General features: G+C 38.1%; 2 protein-coding genes across 4 annotated transcripts; one reads left to right on the top strand and one right to left on the bottom strand.

Annotated features, from left to right (window-relative positions):
* Positions 1 to 540: 540 nt before the first annotated feature.
* On the bottom strand, positions 541 to 5,239 carry LOC117337121 (60S ribosomal protein L14-like). The gene is made up of 5 exons (XM_033897916.1): positions 5,131 to 5,239; positions 3,527 to 3,622; positions 3,034 to 3,228; positions 979 to 1,032; positions 541 to 686 (listed from the first exon to the last, which is right to left on the bottom strand). Exons 1-5 carry the CDS (start codon positions 5,143 to 5,145, stop codon positions 591 to 593), a joined length of 456 nt encoding a protein of 151 aa, XP_033753807.1. The 5' UTR covers positions 5,146 to 5,239; the 3' UTR covers positions 541 to 590.
* On the top strand, positions 5,227 to 17,240 carry LOC117337120 (probable D-lactate dehydrogenase, mitochondrial). 3 transcript variants are annotated; one of them, XM_033897913.1, is made up of 13 exons: positions 5,227 to 5,310; positions 5,447 to 5,628; positions 7,161 to 7,285; positions 7,953 to 8,094; positions 8,543 to 8,684; positions 9,244 to 9,403; positions 9,885 to 9,990; positions 10,150 to 10,243; positions 11,546 to 11,674; positions 11,903 to 12,030; positions 14,687 to 14,777; positions 15,722 to 15,836; positions 16,239 to 17,240. In XM_033897913.1, exons 2-13 carry the CDS (start codon positions 5,542 to 5,544, stop codon positions 16,408 to 16,410), a joined length of 1,491 nt encoding a protein of 496 aa, XP_033753804.1. In that variant the 5' UTR covers positions 5,227 to 5,310; positions 5,447 to 5,541; the 3' UTR covers positions 16,411 to 17,240. The 3 variants fall into 3 exon arrangements, with proteins under 3 accessions (XP_033753804.1, XP_033753803.1, XP_033753806.1); XM_033897912.1 differs by lacking the exon at positions 5,227 to 5,310 and having other exon boundaries at positions 5,348 to 5,628; XM_033897915.1 differs by lacking the exons at positions 5,227 to 5,310; positions 15,722 to 15,836 and adding an exon at positions 15,584 to 15,695 and having other exon boundaries at positions 5,350 to 5,628.
* The last annotated feature ends 4,597 nt before the right edge of the window (positions 17,241 to 21,837 follow it).

Genomic DNA, 21,837 nt, shown 5'->3' with positions numbered 1-21,837 from the left:
CCTTTTGGCTCCGCCCCTCAGGCCCCTGGGGAGTCAGCCCCATCATTTGTACAATTTTGAATCCCTACCCCAGTGAGGCTACCAGGCAAATATGAGTGATAGCCATTGCTTGGTTTCAGAGAAGAAGTTGTATATATCAATAGCGCCAAAATGACCCCTTTTGGCCCCGCCCCAGAGGCCCCTAAGGGGTCAGCCCCATCATTTGTACAATTTTGAGTCCCCTACCCATAGGGATGCTTCTGACCAAATTTGTGCAAATTCCGATCAGCGGTTATGAAGAAGAAGTCAAATAAGTCAATTGTTGACAGACGGACGACGGACGGACGGAAGGACGGACACCACGGTATGGCATAAGCTCACCTTGGTCCTTCGGACCAGGTGAGCTAACAATGGCAAAATACATCTTTCTTTTAACTTGAGGAATGTAAAAATGAAATAATGATTTCTTCTTTTAATACACAAGGTTCGTCTTTTGTATGTTTGTCATCTGCTGAAAATTTCATTCCTAGATTTTCTTTTAATACAAGACACAAGAAGATATGATGTTACACCAGCATCTTTAATTTACAAGTCCTTAATACAACACAAGTTTAACTCTTGCGCTTCCTGACCCTCAAGGGTTTCGCTGGTGCCTTCCTGGCCTGCTTCTTCAGTTTTCCACACTCGATGGTAATCAAGCGGTTTCTCTGTTAAAAGAACAGAATTCAAAATGAATATAATATTTATTTCTTCAAACCATACCTATTTATACCATTAATTTTTATACAGCATGACATTTGAAGGGAAGTAACTCTAGTATATATTAATTGTGAGAAGATAAGCTGTAATATTAGACTTTGTTGTACTTATAAAAAAAATCATGAGACCACTGCTTGGAGGATATGAAATATCATTTTCAGAAAAAGTCTTGAAATATATAACTGAAACAAGTCCTCTTTTAGTTAGAAACCAAAGACAAGTGTAGCCAAAGCTACTTACTGCTTGTTTGGCCTTCATCAACTTGAAGCGGTCGAAGTCAGACAAGGTTTTCCTCTGTAACAAGAGACAACATTTGAGTTTAATCTATACAAACCTTGTAACAGTCAAAAGACAAGCCTTTAGCTAGAAAGCACATCAGAACTGGTGTTTTGTCATCCAAAAAATTCAGACGGCAATTCCTATCAAGAACTCAGGTTCATCATTATGCTTTCTAAGTTGAGAATATGTCAACACAAGCTTTCTTACTAAGGAAAATATCTAAACCTTTCAAATCTTTATATATTATTACAAGAATCCCTTCAAGGTTCTAAATATGATACCATAGGAAGTAAATCAGAAATTATAGTACAAAGACCAACACAAATTATATCAGAAAAGCCAGTTTTATGAAATATTCAATATATTCATGATCACTCAAAAGACGAAATAACTTGCATCTTGATTTAGGAAAAATAACTTTAAGAAAAAGGCTGATCTCCCACTTCATCTAAATAGAGTCTAAATAGTGATGAATTCTGATTTTTTTTTAAATGTAAGTTACAGCATGTCAGAATCGGTGATTTGTCATCCAATAAATTCAGACGGCAATTCCTATCAAGAACTTGGGTTCATCCTCCATGCTGCATTTAATACATATAAGCTGTAGAATTTTCAAAACATTTATGTTAAAAATGAATTATGAAAACAATACCATAACTCTTTGCTGTATAGTACAAAATTTTACAAAGTTCTTCAAAATACCATTATGTGGTTATGACATGCTACGTCCAATATCAACATGTGTGTTTCAATACTACACCTAACAGTTTTTAATTCCATCAATTCTGATAATTCCACTCTTTACTTCCTCGGTGTACAGCTACATATCAGAAAGCAATAAGGTTAATTTATTTGTGAACACAATAGATAACTTTAAATGTGATGTTTTGATAAGAAGCATGTCAGAACTGGTGTTTGTCATCCAATACAATTCAGACGGCAATTCCTATCAAGAACTCAGGTTCATCCTCCATGCTTTACTTCAACAAGTATAACCAGTTTATACCAGACAAAAAAAAAGTGAAAAAATAATAAAAAAAAGAAAAAAAGAAAAAGAGAATAAATACAGAACTCCTCATCAGAGAGAAACTCCCTTTCAAATCAACTTAAAGTATCTTGGTGCAAAATAAAGCCAGCATTACTCGTTATTACATACAGTATGTTCTGTGACTTACATCCCTCATAAGATTATACAAATGCTAATCTCCAACATTAATCCAGTCATACATTTTTTGTTAAAAGCCATCCACTTAGATACTGGTCTGGGTGGTCCCTTTTGAGCATCCTCACACATCAGTATTTAGTCCTTATAAACAACTCTTTCCAACACAAACGGACTTATGTCAAGTCACCATAACATAAAATGGTGGAAACGACTCGGACTGAGAGTGCATATTAGACTTCACATCCTGTGTTCACTATATATTTAACTAAAATGTCCTTCAAAAAATTGTTCAGCTGACCTGTACAAACATACCTAGGCAAGACTGACCACCTTGTAAAACGAGGGATATATAAGCTTGTATTGAAAGTAATCTGCAGAAAATTTGTGGAAAGTTTTTTTGTTCATATTACAGAATCTTTTTAACATCCAAATTTATTATCTCTTCAAATTCACTGCATGTCAGAACTGGTGTTTTGTCATCCAATAAATTCAGACGGCAATTCCTATCAAGAACTCAGGTTCATCCTCCATGCTTTGTGGAACATTAGGAATACTCTTGTTTATTCTGTCATAAGATAAATCTAGTTTTGCTATGCATAAATCTCTCAGAAAACAAGAACTTTCCGACAAAAATTATCAATCAAATATTGAGCAAAATTGAGACTTTCTGAGTAAGATCCTAACTTGATGATTATTCATCATACACACTGTCCTTTTGTCCAGATAGATACAGTATCAACATATTGGTGACATCATAGTATTCCTTTCATATAATTTCATCAACTCAAGCAACCATATCAGATCATGCACACAAATAGTGGAACTTTCTCTAAATTAAGACTGATGCTCACTATAGATTTGCTGGCGATCTTCTTGGCCCAAGATGTCTTGTCCCACTGGGCCTGCATGTTTTCTTTATTCCAGACCTTAAGGAGGCTTCCTGTGCGCATGGATCTGCCAATATTCATCTTAAATTGTGTGAGATGTAGAGCCTTGTAGTTGATTTGTTTCCTTTTAACACCTGTGGCTGGCCCATCAACTAGTGCCTGTATCAAACGAGAAAAAAAGACCTTTTCATTTACTTACCATTAGGCAATGCATTATAATCCAAAACAAAGCAAAGCAAGAATATCATTTGCTCTTCAATGCCATGTAATATGTTTGCCTTGAAAGTTTGAAACCCTGCATGGGCAGGATATTTTTCATTACTCCTTCCTATTACAAATTTAGTGTCACTGACCACAATTCAAACATCTAATAATGTCTATTGTTTGAGCCAGATGAAACAATTCAAACTCTGGTTACATTTATATTATATTCAAGACAACTATGCACATATCTTACCCTGTTCTGGTCAATAATGTCTACAATGACGCAGAGTTTTCCTTTATCAGGGCCATAGGCGAAAAGGGCCACCCGCCCAATTTCTACAAAGTGGAACTGAAAGAAATGAAAACAATGAATTTGTAAAAAAGGTTGATTTGCCCTGGTAAAATATGACTTGCTCCACTAAATCTGCAAAGAAAATGTCACTTGAGCTCATTTGATAGAACAATGTGAAAAGTAGTAAGCTTTGTTTCACATGTATCTCCGATCCTTGGAGAACTTATATAGTCCCACTTACTACTATCCTGTATGGTTTTCACACTGGTTAGACACTAGCCAATGGAAATACTACTTAGATAAGACTGAGAGTTAATCACTATGGGAGTCAATTAAAAATAATGAACTCTTGCAGGCCCATTTGATACTTGTATTTTTTCTTTTCTTTTACCTAGTGTCTGTCAATAGTTATTTTATATCTAAAACAATAAATCTGGAAAATTTCTGTTTTGGTTTTTGCTTCAGCGTTGGTGACCCACGGTCCTAAAGTTATCCATGTCAACTTCTGCTTTGACTTGATGGACTAAGCACGAAAGCTGCCAATCTGCTTCGCCTTGTGTATCTTAATTATTTTTACTAAAGGTGGTCATAAAATAATAAAATATTGGGAAAATACCAAATTTAACAGGAAATAAAATAGTACATCCAGCTTGGCTAGGAGGCTTAGTTTGCAGCATTTTTAATGAGTAAAGAACAGTGTTGAAAGTAAAGGTGGTCCGATGGCCAGAGGCTATAGAAAACCTGGTCGGTCTATGTAAAATTTCAAAGTGTTGGCCCCATTGGCTATGAAAAGTTTGAGTCCTGACTTACATTACAATTCATGTAAACAACATTCCAATATTTTCTGACAAATGATCATATGAAATCAGAGCTTACAATAGAGTTTTTTTAACCCATAACAGCGTGTTATTACTTGATGATGCAAGCGTTTGCGTGACAGTTATTATATATATGCCACTTTCAACAATATGTTTACAAAATGGGTCTATGGAAAAATGACTTGGGCTATGGGATTTCAATTTTCTGTAGACATATTGTCTAAAGAATTTTCATATATACTTCCATATACTGAAAGAATACACACATCTAGATCTCTATATCATAATCAACAAATTAAAACGTGGCATTTCCTATTTACCGAATAATACGTATATAGCGACAATATGAAATAGTCTCCACGAGTGACCTCCCTTCCCTATACCATTTCGGGCCAATTCTGTTGAAATTTGGATGCATAGTCATCCATATAAAGTAGTAACTTCAATTCCTAACAGAAATGGATATTTTTGTGTACAATGACCAATATATCAAAAGATGAAAAGCTGAATATGTACTTTAGATCTAAACGTTCACGTTTCATACATGGGGGCTGCCATTTTTGTTTCCACGAGGTGCTCAAGTAACGAAAAAGATTAATAAAATTTGAGTATTTCTTACATGATTTCAGCAAAAAAATCGTTTAAAAATCGAAGCAGTAAACATATAGTCATAAGAATTACGACTTGAATATTCTTTATTAAAGGATTTCAACCGCATATCGGCCTTTCAATAAGCTGAGAAAATACCTGGCTCAAAACCATGGTGGGACTTGCGAGAAAGAGGCTGTAGCGGAAACGGAATTTTCTGAACTATGAAACGCAGTGGTTTGTGGGTAAAGTCGAATAAATTTAGTCTGAGCTAGTCTAGTATGATGGCCTTACTCTCCCGAACAAAATCTGTTCAGTAGACTAGCATTTGAGATATGGGTATTTATTATAACGAAAACAGTTGTAAATATCGACTTTTTTTTTATTTCATATGGGTTCATGCAGGCCACCACTTTCACTTCTAATTCTTAATTCAGTATAGCTGCTAGTACAACTTAGGCCTGTATCATTGTAGGAAAACGTTTGTGACGTAAACTCTAGATGCATTCCGAGAGGATGGTGGACAGACAGCTCGGCTGATAACGGATAACGAGAAATCAGATCACAAATATGTATTGTAAGACACTTTTCCAGACTATTTGCCGACAGACTCATCGACTTTACCATCGTTCGGTTGCTTATAACGCTAATACACAGGTATAATGCAGACATCAGCAGTGTTAGAAAGTGTAACGCACTATTAAACCCGTAAAACACGAAATTTTAATACGCATGTCCAGAACACTGCCACCACTGGTCATCTCCGAAATCTGGTTCCTCTCTCGGTCTTCTTCCAATAACCTTGAGATATGTCATGACAAAACCTAAGTCTCATGCCTTGTCGTTTGTCTGATTTCAAATGTAAATAACAATCGGTACTCTCATCGTTCAACTATTTATATAGGAACCAGAAAGAAAGAAAATATGCTGCCGCGCGCGATCCATATTGTAGGAGACAATTAACCTTCCATAGCATCTTCATGCAGATTGTATAAGATTTTGTTTGCTTAACTGATACTGTATATATATATGTAGCGGGACTGGACTGGGTCGATCATCGGTGACCAGGTAGCTCAAATGGTAGAGCATCCGGCTAGTGTTCGGAGGTCCTGGGTTCGAACCCCGGTCTGGCCGCTACATTTTCTCCTCTCCTGTTACAAAATTGGCGCCCAACTAAAATACCCACGGTGGTGGTATAAGGGTCTCGTGTGTCTTCGAGGGCGAAGACTTGGAAAAAAGGAGGGAGGTGTGTAGCGGGACTGGACTGGGTCGATCATCGGTGACCAGGTAGCTCAAATGGTAGAGCATCCGGCTAGTGTTCGGAGGTCCTGGGTTCGAACCCCGGTCTGGCCGCTACATTTTCTCCTCTCCTGTTACATATATATATATTGCCATCTATATAATAGTTTACTTACAATGATAATAGCATGCAATAAAGTAAATCATGTTATACAATACAGTTTTAATCTAAACATAAAGATCTGAAAAATAAGAACACCATAAACACTTATATATCTTTGTTTGAATATTATATAACTACAATCTGAATATAGAGGCAAGTGTGCCTGCATTAAGAATTTACTAAGTTATAACACAAGGATACAAGGACTATATAAACAAAAACAACAACAAAAATTCTGTAAAATGGAAAGTAATTGTGTAACAAATAATTATGTCTGCAGTACTGGTAGTATATTTAGACTACCAAGATCTAGTCATTCAGACAATTAAGAAAACTCCAAAATAGAGATTTGCTCTAGTTTGACTTGTTAATATAATATTGTAATAGGAAAGAGTAATGAATAATATGTTGCTGCTGCTGGGCTTTGAACTAGCGACCATTCACTCTCAAGGCAAACATCCTACCACTTGGCTAAAGGGAAATTTCCCACTACTCTGAACTTGTAAGTGACCTTGCACTCTCTTCTTTTACACTACACCCTCCTTCACAATGTCTTCGCACCCAAAGACAACCACAACCCAGGTTCTACAGCTTCAAGGAAGCCTTTCAATCTCCTACTGTATAGCTTTCATTTGGAGTGGTCAATGGCATCTAGCGACCTTTCCCTCTCGAGGCAAACACCCTACCACTAGGCTAAAAGGAAATTCCCACTAGCCTAGGCTATTAAGGCGACCTTATATTCTCACTTTAACAAGCCCTTGTACTGACTTCATATTTCCTTTATCAGGCAGCAACAAAAGCCAAGATCCCTGATCGCTTTGTCCAGGCTGTGATTGATATAGTTGGCAATGAGAATGTATCCACAACAGATGCTGTTCGAGAACAGCATGGCCATGATGAGTCTTATCATGTGTAAGTACTACATATCATTGAGTACACTTTTAAATGGATTTCTTCAATGATTGCCCTGATCATATCAATTAAAAACATTTACTTAAGCTTCCCTGACAAAAAGTTCATGTAAACTCTTAGCATTAACACGTTTATCGTCTGATGACCGATCATCTTTGATGTCTGTCCATCAGCTTGTGTTAATCACCTAAGTATTGCCACAGAAAACAACAAGCATGTTGTTTGTAAAGTTGAAGGTTTGCTAAAGTATTAAAGAACTTATTATCTCAAAGTGAGTTTAGCTTCAATTAATGACCTTGGCATTAAAGCTTAGGATGCTCTCACATTATTCACACCACCTTGGTGACTCATCTATGGTAATGAATACCATCATAAACTTTGGTTTAATTGTCAATGAGAGAGTCGGGGATATACTACATAATACATCTATTGATGATTCAATAAAATATCTATAGATATAGAAATTATGTCCTTGATAGACTTCTTTAATTTCTTCTTTAAAGGTCACAATCAGGTCAAAGGTAAAGAAAGGACCTTTACCTTTGACCTGGATTTTGACCCTGACCTTTTGGCGATAGGAACATTCTGTGGTTGATGATGGTACTGGTACACACAAATGTATATCTTGAGAATGAATTTACACTGGTTATGGATTTTCTGGCTTCAGCACTTCACCACCAGATATTGTGGCTTTTGCGGAGAATACCGATCATGTGAGTCAGGTAGCCCGACTGTGCAACAACCATGAGGTGCCTCTCATCCCCTTTGGCAGTGGCACAGGACTTGAAGGGGGTATAAATGCATTGAAGGTGATTTTTGACAAATCTCTAAAATATTGTACCTTATTTGTAAAATCTAATTTTATTTGACATATTGCATGCAGAATATCTATGATTTGTATTTTTACTAGAGTTGTATTGTATGGTGTAATTGTGCATTGCTCACTAAAATCTAGTAGACCAGGCATGAGAGCACAGCAGCAACAGTCCAGTTATAAAATCACAAAGCATTGACTACATCAAGTTAAGTGCTAATCAGAACCATTATATGACGTTTCTTATTTGACATCACATAACCTCCATGATTTGACCTTTATTTATTTGACCTAACATGATCTCCATGGTTCGACTTTTATTTATTTGATATCACATGACACCCCTGCCTCGTCTTTGTTCAATTTAACATCACATGACCTCCATGATTTAACCTTTGTGTATTTGTCGTCACATGACCACCACGATTTGACCTATGTTACAGGGAGGTCTGTGTCTAGATCTGTCTAAGATGAAGAAAATAGTGTCCGTCAACGCTGAAGATTTTGACTGTACTGTTGAGGCTGGTGTTACCAGGGTAACACTCAACAACTACCTAAGGGACACTGGACTCACGTTTCCTATTGGTACACACACTGTTGTTTTCTGTGGAGTGTCTCCATACTACTTGTCTTGTGAAACAGCTGATATCAAGGCTCAGTCATTTTCACATTTTGCTTGACAATGGAAACAGATGTTTTCAAAAGCTCATAAACATTTTTTCAGATACATATCTTTCCAAATAAGATGAACACCTGCTTGGAACATTAGTTTATCCTTTAGATAAAATTTGTAGTTCCGGCTTTAATCCTTAATTTAACATAGTTATACAACCCCTTCCCCCTCCCACACACACACACTAAATAAAATAAATAAAAGGAGGTATATAGATACAGGGACAAGGGGGGTACATATGTAGTTATCACCTTGTCTCTCATCCATTCTTTCCATCCATGGCACTTATAAGCTTGTGTACCAGACTATATTTTACATATCCCATGATACAGAATTTGTTGATATTAACACCATAGTATTGTGACATCAAGCTTTTGTTCATTTAAAATAATATATTTGTCTTCATGTCAGGAAAAACTATCATACAAAAATCAGAACATAAGTTTGAGTTAGATTTTTCTGTATTTGTAGACCCTGGTGCAGACGCATCTCTGTGTGGTATGTGTGCTACCAGTGCCTCCGGTACAAATGCTGTGAGATACGGCACCATGAGGGAGAATGTCCTTAATATGGAAGTAGTACTCCCAGATGGTCGTGTCATCCACACGGCTGGTAAAGGAAGGCGTACAAAGTAAGAACTGTGTGTACAAAATATCATATGTAGGGTGTTAAAATTGGGAAACCTTCATATAACAGGAGTAAGCCATTTGAAAGAAAATGAAAGAAGGCACTATGGTTATTAAAGTTATCTGTTTGGTTAAAACATATAAGGTACATTATAATTGGTTGATTTGTCATCATGAATCTATGGATTAAGTAAAACATAATTAGACTCAGCCGTAGAGTATAGTTACTGTCTCTTCCATGCTACTTACCAACTCTATAAAATTGCTAAACTGAAGAATAAAGCCCCAAGTCCCCCACCCCCAAATACAAATAAATAGATAAATAAAAACTTCTTGTGAAAAGGAACTGTGTAACAGCAAATTATCCTATCATATACCCGTTATATATATTTGTTAACATGGAAAAATATCTAAAATAAATATTTGAAAGTATAAGCTTTTACTTAACTTTAAAAAATAATCTTTATTTTTATATGAATTCTACAGAAAAACCTCAGCAGGATACAATCTCACCAACATGTTTGTTGGATCAGAAGGCACACTTGGAATCATTACCCAGGCAACACTTCGTCTCCATGGTATACCAGAGGCTGTAAGTGGTCCTAGTTATAAAACCAGAAAATGCATCATAATTCTTCAGTATTTGGCTTTTTGAAATACACAATTTTTTCTGTGTAACTAGTCCCTCTGTTTCTTATACGTTTCTTCAGAACAATAAGATTATAACTGTTTTTTCAATTCATCCATTCAGACAATATCAGCTGTCTGCTCCTTCAACAGTGTTCAGGAGGCTGTAGATTCTACTGTTCAGATCCTACAGATGGGCATTTCTATAGCCAGGATAGGTAAGTCATACATATGTAACAGAGCGCATGATAAATTAAATTTAAATCACTGCCTCCGCTAGGGATCGAACCCGGGACCTCTGGCTTACTAGTCTTACGCTCAACCGATTGAGCTAAGAGAAGATCTCTCTAAAGAGAAGATCTCTCTAGCCGAGCGGTATATTGCGGCTAGTATTTACCAGGGTTACATACTCCCCCCTCCAGGAAAGAACTTGTCCTCAAGTTTCCAGGGGTAACAGCGATGCTTTCGCAAGCAGCAATCAGTATCATTTCCAAGTCCCTACATGAGCGCCAATGTAACAGAGCACATGATAAATTAAATTTAAATCACTGCCTCCGCTAGGGATCGAACCCGGGACCTCTGGCTTACTAGTCTTACGCTTAACCAACAAGCTAAAGAGAAGATCTCTAGCCGGGTGGTATATTGCGGCTAGTATTTACCAGGGTTACACATATATAATGATTACAACAGTTAAGTTGTCCATCCATTTTGACAAGAGCTTACATGTTGAGTCATTGTTTTGGTTTTGTACAATATCTCGAGTTCTGTATAGCGGAATTACGTTCGGACTTTATCTAGTGCTTGATCAGAAGAAGTGCTTTCTTTGGAAAGAGGTCAATAGTCAAGGAAACAGGGATTGCTTAGGATACCTTTTTATATTCGAGAATCATAGGTCAAGGTCACTGTTACTAAAATAGAACCAGGAACTTACTGTGTCACATTAGAACCTTACAGAAGGCCAAACATTTCAAAATTTTACATGTTACACTGATGTGCAGATGTGTAAAAAGGATTTAAAAAGTTTCTATGGCCATTGTTACTAAAATTAGAACTGAGAATATGCTGGAAAAAATACCTTGTAAAAAGCCTAAACCGATTTAATTCACCATTGTTACTTTCATAATATCCAAAAAAATATATAACAATATGTTGTTTGTATATTTGGAGCATATGAGAAGGAATTCCATATCGGTGTATCTCTCAGGTTAAGTTTATAGTCAGTCATTGAGGGGGCCCTGTCTGATGTTTCAGTACTACTCTAGTTAAACGAGACAACTTGAGGAAATTAATGAAGTAAAGATTGATAGTTAGTATATCAAAGTCTATTTTGTCTGCTGTAGAATTTCTGGATGAGGTATGTCAAAGTATATTTTGTCTGCTGTAGAATTTCTGGACAAGGTATATATTAAAGTATATTTTGTCTGCTGTATAATTTCTGGAAGGTACATCAAAGTATATTTTGTCTGCTGTAGAATTTCTGGACAATTAAGGTGTATCAAAGTATATTTTGTCTGCTGTAGAATTCCTGGATGAGGTGTCTGTAGATGCATGCAATAGATACAGTAAGCTGGACATGAAGGTGGCGCCATCTTTATTCTTCGAGTTCACAGGGAGTTCTGATACACTGGACAAACAGGCAGAGGTTGTCAGTAAGTAGGAGTCTCGTTCTTGTCCTAATAATCAATGTAATATGTAAAATGATTGAAACATAACGAGAGTGAGGAATATATAATGCTGTATAATTTTGATTTAATTTTTTTTATTCAATCTTGAATCATGTTGCACCATGATGTACAGACAAACACAATGTAGGTTGATTTAGATGATTCCTGCATTACCTAAGGAAATATTTGTAAATGTTATTTGTTTGTTTACAGAGGATATTGCATCCATGAATGGTGGATCTGAGTTTAAGTGGGCATCAGATCCTGAGGAGAGAAATCATCTGTGGAAGGCCAGACATGACATTCTGTATGCCTGTATGGCTCTCAGACCAGGCAGTAAGGTACGTAGATATATGGAAGGCCAGACATGACATTCTGTATGCCTGTATGGCTCTCAGACCAGGCAGTAAGGTACGTAGATATATGGAAGGCCAGACATGACATTCTGTATGCCTGTATGGCTCTCAGACCAGGCAGTAAGGTACGTAGATATATGGAAGGCCAGACATGACATTCTGTATGCCTGTATGGCTCTCAGACCAGACAGTAAGGTACGTAGATATATGGAAGGCCAGACATGACATTCTGTATGCCTGTATGGCTCTCAGACCAGGCAGTAAGGTACGTAGGTATATGGAAGACTAGACATGGCATTCTGTATGCCTGTATGGTTCTCAGACCAGGCAGTAAGGTACGTAGATATATGGTAGACTAGACATGGCATTCTGTTTGCCTGTATGGCTCTCAGACCAGGCAGTAAGGTAAGTATGTGAATGAAATTAATTGATATTGTCTACAAAATAGCCTGCATTTGCTGGCTTCTGATTTGAGCTGTAACGTTTGTTCTCTATTTGGTACATTGGAAAAATAACTTAATTGATGGAAGTATTAGCATAGAGACACCTTTAAAGTGAATAAAAATGAGACATTGTCAACAAAATGGTTGCCATATTGTTGCTTCTGATTGGTTAAAGATTTTTAACTCACTTGCCCGAAGGGTAAGTAAGCTTATGCCGTGGCCCGTCGTCCGTCCGTCGTCAACTTTTCCATTTAAACAACTTCTTCTCAATAGCCAAAAGGCCCAGAGACCTCATATTGGGCCTGTAGCATGCTGGGGTGAAGGGCTACCAAGTTTGTTCAAATGAATGACCTCGACCTTTATTCAAGGTCACAGGGGTCAAAAAGGCTGAAATCTTTAAACGACTTCTTCTCAATAACCAAGAGTCCCGGGTAGTTGATATTGGGTGTGTAGCATGCTGGGGTTAAGGGCTACCAAGTTTGTTCAAATGAATGACCCTGACTCACATTCAAGGTCACGTCAGTCAAGTATGCTTAAATCTTTAAATGACTTCTGAATAGCCAAAGTGCCAAGAGACATTATATTGGCCCTGTAGCATGCTTTCAAATAAATGCAGGATCCATATATGAAAAGATCACTGCATTGCACGTGAGCGATTCGGGGCCCATTGGGCCCTTGTTAGGTCACCTGAGACAAAGTCTCAGTTGACCTATTGTGATCGCCTTTTGTCCGGCGTCGTCTGGCGTAAACAATTTACATTTTCAACTTCTTCTCAATTACCAACAGGCCCAGACACCTGATATTGGGTCTGTAGCATGCTTGGATGAAGGGCTACCAAGTTTGTTCAAGTGGATGACCTTGACCTTCATTCAAGGTCACAGGGGTCAAATATGCTAAAATCTTTAAACGACTTCTTCTTGATAGCCAAAATGCCTAGAGACCCAATATTAGGTATGTAGCATGCCAGGATGAAGGGCTACCAAGTTTGTTCAAATGTATGTCCTTCACCTTCATTCACGGTCACATGGGCCAAATATGCTAAAATCTATCAAAATTCAGGTGACTGTTAAGGCCCATGGGCCTCTTGTTTATGTTGTCCAATCATGATGAAAGTTGGTATGAAGATATATTCCATGACACTAGAAACACAATGCTGATAACTGTGTTATGATTGTAAAATATAGCTGCTATTTGCTGGCTCTGATTGGTCATATTTTAGTCATTGTCCAATTTTGATGAAATATTGTATGTAGGTGTATTATGAGACTTCAAACATGACTGCAACTTCCATTTCTGTTTCATCCACAAACACATGCCTTTTCTGCAATTTCCTTATCATTTTTTTTAATATTCATTGTGTTGACATCATGCAGGTGCAATGTTGGTGGTATTTAGAGGTATCTTTAGTTATTTTTCGCATGATGTCGACATGATGTTTTTAGGTCACCTGAGACAAAGTCTGATGGGTGAGGCTAAAAAGGGTCAAATTGACTGAAATTTAAAAAATCTTCTTCTCTACTCTCAGATATGATGGAATCAAGTACTCTTCATAGATGGAAGGGTCTTAAGGTGCTTTACCAAATTGTGAACTTCATGACCCTGGAGTCACACATTTGCCTCTGTGGAGGGGGTAAATTTTACTACAGTTATATAGGGAAATCACAATTTTGACTGTAATTTGTTTGATATCTATTGGAATTCATTCTAATTTGGTTAACATTATCAGCTTGGAATGGCAGTTTGATGGTATGCAGATGTTGGCCCTGACTGACCCCTAGGGGCTGATGGGCGAGGCTAAAAAGGGTCAAATTGACTGAAATTTCAAAAATCTTCTTCTCAAGACCCAAATAAGGTAGAATCAAATACACTTCATAGATGGAGGGGTCTTAAGGTGCTTTACCAAAATTGTGAACTTCATGACCCTGGGGTCTCATGTTTGCCCCTGGGGAGAGGGTAAATTTTACTATAGTTTATATAGGGGAATCATATTTTTGACTATAATTTGTTTGATTTCTATTGGAATTCATTCTAATTTGGTTAACATTATCAGCATGGGATGACACTTTGATGGTATGCACATATTGACCCTGACTGACCCCCAGAGGCTGATGGGCGGGGCTAAAATGAGTCAAATTGACTGAAATATTTCAAATCTCAAGTGACCTGTTAAGGCCCATGGGCCTCTTGTTCTTTTTCAGCCCTACTCTACAGATGTTTGTGTACCTATATCCAACTTACCTGAGGTCATAGTGAGATCAAAGGAAGCTATACAGAAGGCTGGTGTTATAGGTAAGTTATCAGTACTGGGAATTATCGGTCATGGTACAGTGGTAGGTTGGTATCAATTTCTTCTCTCGGTACTTTGTACAAATAATTGTATCATACACTGTAAGATGCTATGTAATCAATGATGCTTTATCTTTACAAATTTATACCATCAAAAATAACTCATGTGAACTAACTATTCTTGTGATGTACTGTATTTATCTGGCAGTAAGTCCATGCCTGGTAAGACAACCACCCATGTTTATCACTAAAAATGCAGACATATTCATTGTCCTGCATATTTCTCACCCCATGCTGTAAGTCTTCTGTCCTCACCCTGGGCTTGTTACAAGATACACAATACTAATGTTGCCTCGGTCCTTCTTTAAGCTGATTACAAGCTATATACAGTAACCAATGTTGCCTCGGTCCTTCTTTAAGCTGATTACAAGATATATACAGTAACCAATGTTACCTCGGTCCTCTCCCTGGGCTTATTATAAGATATACGGTAACTAATGTTGCCTCCGTCCTCCTTTAAGCTGATTACAAGATATATACAGAAACCAATGTTGCCCCCAGTCCTCCCCCCGGTCTTATTACAAGATATACGGTAACCAATGTTGCCTCTGTCCTTCTTTAGGCTGATTACAAGACAATTATATATAACAACCAGTGTTGCCCCCTGTCCTCCTGGGCTTATTACAAGATATATACAGTACCAATGTTACTCCCAGTCCTCCCCCTGGGCTTATTTTAAGATATATACAGTAACCAATTTTGACCACTGGTAGACCTCATGGGGACTGTAAGTATTTTTTCATCACCAGGTCCCATTGTTGGCCATGTTGGGGACGGAAATTTTCACGTCTTTTTCCCAACGGATCGGTCCAATCCTGAGGAAGTGAAGAAGATCAGTGATGTGTCTGTGTACATGGCTGAGTAAGTGTGATACATTTGTATTGTAGATGCCTCCATGGTTGGTCATGTTGGTGATGGCAATTTTCATACACTGTTTTTAATCAACACTGAAAATAAAAAGGAAGTAAAGCTTGTACAGAGCTTGGCAGATACCATAGCAACGTAAGTGTTCATATTGGTTGTCAAATCTATTGGAATAGACCATTTGTATGGGGCTCCATTCGGAAATTATACCTACAAAGCAACAAGTTAAGTTTAATTCTCTGAAGTGAAGGAGAAATAGATTTACCCTACTGTCATGCTCAGTATTGATGAAAGAAATTCTAATTGGACATATATTTGATATATTGGTATACATGTATATGTCCAACCATTTTAAATGTGTCACTTCATATTTTACTTACTACCAGTAAATATAAAAAAAAATTGTCATTGACTCCACTTTTGACTTCATTTTTAGCAACAATATATCTTTATCATATATATAGTTACTGTGTATAGTCTGTCAATGTTTATAAAGGCTTTGAACTTCAAAAGATTGCTGGTTGGTTGTTGTGTTGTCAGAATCGCCATGGAGCTGGATGGAACCTGTACAGGAGAACATGGGATTGGGATGGGAAAGCGCGGCCTCCTACAGCGAGAAATCGGTGATACAGGCATGGAAGTGATGCGGCAACTCAAGAAAACATTTGACCCAAAGGGAATCATGAATCCTGGAAAAGTGTTTTTTGAGTAATGATGACTGCAGTTTAGGTTGTTACAGAAAACATTGGGTTACCTCTCCTTATCAAAGAGTAGAGCTGATCGATTTATAGTTACCCAAGCCTCTGTGTCACTGTCATTATGATGTTGTACAACTGTTGATATTTATAAATTTGACTTTCAATATTTTTATGAAGATGCTGATATTTGTAACCTGATCATTAGCTGGAAAATATTTTTTTTAAATATGTTGCTAAGTGCCCCTTAGCATTAAGAACTTTATATGTACTCATTTAATCTGTAGCCACAGATTAAGACATGCTTTAAATCTGTAGCCACAGATTAAGACATATTTTACTCAAACTGAACTCATAAGGACAGAGATACTGTTAATTGTTGTACTTTTAAATATGTTAGAGGTAAATCTTTTGTTTTCTAATATTATGTATATAAATAAATAGCTACACATGCCCAAACCAATTTACCAGGATGTGGATGTGATAGTTTGTGATAATTATGATGAATGATTATATGATCGTAATTGTTTTGCCATAATTGCTAGTTTGATTGAGAAATGCAGCCCTGGTGGTCAAATAATTGTTTCAATATGCCGGTTTACTAGTGGAGAACCTATATTAAAACTAAAACGTACAGGGGAGTAGGAAGGGACATAACTCCGGCTCAGCATTTTAGAAGGGACATAACTCTGGTAGACTTGTGTCCAAAACTCGGCTTTAGCTAAAATGTCTTAAATTGATGATCATGGCATGGCCAGCGACAGTAATGGGGTCATCATTGTAGGATTGAAATGGATGTCTAAGTGTTCAGATTCCATTAGCAACACCAAAATGTAGTTACTTTGTAGAAAACAGACATACTGTGCGAGTTATTTTTATTAGGTTTGTATTACTCCTATAACATAAGAGGCCGCTGGTCGGCTCTTTTTCTATCAGATATGATTTTGCTGACTAGCGAGTATCTCGCCGTGTAAAACCTCTAATATTGTTGGAGTAGGTTGGATGAGATATTGAAAGTGCAATACTGCTTTTATAACATACATAAAATATTTTATAGTGTTCTCCTTATCTTTTCATGCAGATTTTCTTATTAAAAGCATCAGGATATATTATAAAAGATGTATATATAATTATGATGATGTTTTAATCATAATAAATAATGAAATTAGTTATGGTTTTTGTTTTTATATCCCACACAAAGAAGTTAGGGGATACACTGGAATCAGCATGTCTCTCTGTAGACACTATTTATTTTACAATCTACTCCTCCAATGATTAAGCATGGATTTCAAAGAAACTTTGCACACATGTTCTTGTGTCTCCCTGAATGCCATTTCAGTTTTTACTGGAGCTATGACCCTTGATGCCACTAAGTAAAACAGTCTTTGTGGTAATGGTTCTTTATATTGGAAACATTATTTTATATACATATGTATATTGGAGTATTGTCTGCCACATTTCAGAGGACAAGCAGTTAAAGGTCATAGTTCATGTATGCATAACAGTATTAGCCAGTTACATGTACTGAAGCAAGCTTCATGTGTGAAGTTTCCAAGATGCACAGATGCAAGGTACACATACTGCCCTGCAGGTAGGGCATAAGAATTGTACCTGCTGCCCCCATTGCATAATCGTAAGAGGCCACTAAATTTGGGATCTTATTTTTCTTTCTTTCTGAACAACTTTCTTCTTCCTAATGTCTCCCTTGACAATGCCTCACTTTTGGCCTTTAGTTCAGCGTTCGCCGCTGTGAGGAAGGCTTTGGATTCTGTCCCTTAGCCGAGACATACCAGAGTCTTTAAAAATGGTAGTTGCATGCTGCTCCTGCTTAGCGCTCAGCATGTTAGGAGTGGGACGACTGGTTCACTCGTCAGTATAATGTGACAAGGTGGGGTGTGCTGCTGGGTGTCTTCGGCAGTATGCTTCAGTGAGGTAGCACTATAAATCGGCAAAAGTTCCAGCCTATCACAAGGAGACTTAACACGAACATACCGCAGCCTCCCAAAACACACATACGCACTTACCACACGCATGCATATCGCATGCACAGGAGGCCGTCCTTAAATGACCTTAGCTGTTAATAGGACGTTAAACAAATAAAACCAAACCAAAGGTACACATAAATAAACCTCCCAGGTCATCAGGTCAAAGGTCACAGATGCACCACACTACTGAACTGGCTAATTTTCTCCAAGGCAGGTATTTTCCTACTACATGTACTGAAAAGCTCACAAATGGATTTGTTCAAAAAACAAAATTTTCTTTGCAAATATCATTTATATGTAGCCTTCTTATCAGTGGTCTGTCTATCATTTATCCTTAAACAATTCTTGTTATCGATATTTTTTCAAAATTACATGAAGAATCTTTGACCAATTTTATAGATAGATTCTCCCTTGGTCCTAGTTGTGCATGATCAGTTTTAAGACTGATCAGAAAAGAAAATGACCAACAGGTGACCATTTTGAATTTTGACTCTTGGAGATTTTTATCGCTTATTCTCAGAAAGTGTAATGGATCTTTCTCAAACTTTGTATAAGTTCCCATTGATATCTAGTTTTGCATACTGAATTTTGGTACTATTGGAAAACAAGTGGCCATTTTGAATTTTTACTTTTTAAGTTTGTTATCATTCTTTCTTTAATAGTACTGGACAGATATTTCTCATACTGCATAAGTAGGTCACCCTGGGACCTACCTGGTAGTTGTGTCCTATCAATAATGAGGCTGTTGTGAAAAACATAATAGGTGACAGGCAGCCATCTTTAATTTTGACAGTTGGAAGTTTGTTATTTCCATTTCTTGAGAAGTACTGGAAGAATGTTTCTCAATCTTCGTAAGTAGGTTCCAGTTGGTCCATAGTTGTGCCCATTTACTATTTTGATTGTTCTGGAACTCAAAATGGTTGATAGGCAGCCATCTTGGATTTTGACAGTTGAAATTTGTTAGTGATATATGTCAGAAAGCTCTTCTCAGATCTTTCTTAGACTTCATATGTAGGTTTCCCATGTTATCAAAAGAGGAAGAAATAAAAAGTAGAGTCTTTCATAGGCCTGATAAAGATAGTTCAATGGTGGACACCAAGATCCCTCTGGGATCACTGGTTTATTTTGTAAGCTTTGATATTCACAGAAATCTTGCATATATTATGCATAATGTATAATGTTGCAACATTGCAAATACAGTCATATTTGCTATTAGGAATTCATCTGTCCTTCTTTACCATAGTTGTGCCCGATGATATTTCGTATGTTTTTACTCATTTTTCCAGCCCCTATACAGAATCTAGCAGCCAGCATGCAAGGGTATTACTTAGCCTAAAGGCATCTGTTTTAGTTGTCTTTACTAATATTCATCAAAAACTTTCAAGTTAATGAAAAGTTTTGAAATGTTGTGTACATTCTTTTATTAAATGTAAATAGTTCATCAATGTCAGGTGTGTTGGTGAATATTTAAAGTCTATTTACATCACAGATCCTTTTTGGACAGCACATGTATGTACAGGTAACGAGCTAGTACCTGCCCTATCTCCTCTAGAGATAATAGGTGTATATATAATTACAAAATACTGTTACTACACCAGTAATGGGGATTGGTTTCTAGTCAGTATCTTTAATGCTAATGACCATAGATGGTATCCAATAACAAATCATCAAGTCTTATTCAGGAGTCCTGTTGTGCAATTTAAAAGGCACTTTAAGCTATAAGTAGTTGATTCATTATGCTGTGTTTTCAATGTGATTGAATACATATAGATCCTACATACACATCTTATACAGGTGATTTGTTAGTGTGTCGGTAAACACCCATCAACAGGTCCCTTTGATCTACCGTAACCATTCATCAATCCTACTTAACAGATATTAAACTATAAAATGTTGACATTAATTAGATATCTATGACGTAATTGGACTCTAGATTTTTGTCCCTTATAAAGGATTTTTTTGCGTCATGCTTTTCATTCAGAAATGGTGACATCAGTTGAGGCTACAAAGGGGTAGGGTAGAGGGATAAGGGGTGGGGAGGCTATACAGGGGTAGGGTAGAGGGACAAGGGGTGGGGAGGCCACATAGGGGTAGGGTAGAGGGACAAGGGGTGGGGAGGCTATACAGGGTAGGGTAGAGGGACAAGGGGTGGGGAGGCTATACAGGGTAGGGTAGAGGGACAAGGGGTGGGGAGGCTATACAGGGGTAGGGTAGAGGGACAAGGGGTGGGGAGGCTATACAGGGGTAGGGTAGAGGGACAAGGGGTGGGGAGGCTATACAGGGTAGGGTAGAGGGACAAGGGGTGGGGAGGCTACAGGGGTAGGGTAGTGGGATAAGGGGTGGGGAGGCCACATAGGGGTAGGGTAGAGGGACAAGGGGTGGGGAGGCTATACAGGGGTAGGGTAGAGGGACAAGGGGTGGGGAGGCTATACAGGGTAGGGTAGTGGGACAAGGGGTGGGGAGGCTACACAGGGTAGGGTAGAGGGATAAGGGGTGGGGAGGCTATACAGGGGTAGGGTAGAGGGATAAGGGGTGGGGAGGCTATACAGGGTAGGGTAGAGGGACAAGGGGTGGGGAGGCTATACAGGGGTAGGGTAGAGGGATAAGGGGTGGGGAGGCTATACAGGGGTAGGGTAGTGGGATAAGGGGTGGGGAGGCTATACAGGGGTAGGGTAGAGGGATAAGGGGTGGGGAGGCTATACAGGGGTAGGGTAGTGGGATAAGGGGTGGGGAGGCTACACAGGGGTAGGGTAGAGGGATAAGGGGTGGGGAGGCTACACAGAGGTAGGGTAGAGGGACAAGGGGTGGGGAGGCTACACAGGGGTAGGGTAGAGGGACAAGAGGTGGGGAGGCTACACAGGGGTAGGGTAGAGGGACAAGGGGTGGGGAGGCTACACAGGGGTAGGGTAGAGGGACAAGGGGTGGAGAGGCTACACAGGGGTAGGGTAGAGGGATAAGCGATGAGGATGTATGATGGTGAGTCTACACATGGTTGGGGTAGAGCGATAAAGGTCGGGGAGTTTCTATCAATTTATTTTACCTGTTTTGTGACGGTATGCCGCTAAGCAAAAATAGGTTCTAATGGAACTTGATTTAATTATGCAACTTGTTTTTCATTTTCATAATTGTTCAGACAGATATCCTTCCTTCAGTTTCGTTGAAATCTTACGTAGAATAAGTTACCATCATCATCTGGGCTTTGGAAGAAGTTAGCCAGGCCCATTTTATATCGCACTAAAACCATTGCATTAGACCATTTTCGTGTTTACCTGACAGGTTCACATGATTGCTCAGTAATTACGAGGGAGCAGGTATGTCTGCTTACAGACCCGTCAGTCATTTAACCTCAGACAAATTACAGGCTCACTTGATCCATTCTATTTCTCACCTGAACCCTGTATCCACCTGTCAGCGGTATTTCATGCAGTGGATAAACTCAATGCTTTCTGGATAACGTGA

This window comes from Pecten maximus, chromosome 11 (assembly GCF_902652985.1).
Source record: "Pecten maximus chromosome 11, xPecMax1.1, whole genome shotgun sequence".
Taxonomy (NCBI): Eukaryota; Metazoa; Mollusca; class Bivalvia; order Pectinida; family Pectinidae; genus Pecten; species Pecten maximus.
This window is presented reverse-complemented; position numbering and strand designations above follow the sequence as displayed.

Coding starts and splice junctions, on each gene's coding strand:
- LOC117337120 (XM_033897913.1), top strand. CDS start 5,542: ATGTATTGTAAGACACTTTTCCAGACTATTTGCCGACAGACTCATCGA. Junction 5,629..7,160: donor CTTATAACGCTAATACACAG/GTATAATGCAGA, acceptor TTCCTTTATCAG/GCAGCAACAAAAGCCAAGAT. Junction 9,404..9,884: donor GGTAAAGGAAGGCGTACAAA/GTAAGAACTGTG, acceptor TGAATTCTACAG/AAAAACCTCAGCAGGATACA.
- LOC117337121 (XM_033897916.1), bottom strand. Junction 3,229..3,526: donor ACATTATTGACCAGAACAGG/GTAAGATATGTG, acceptor CGTTTGATACAG/GCACTAGTTGATGGGCCAGC. Junction 687..978: donor TGATGAAGGCCAAACAAGCA/GTAAGTAGCTTT, acceptor TTCTTTTAACAG/AGAAACCGCTTGATTACCAT.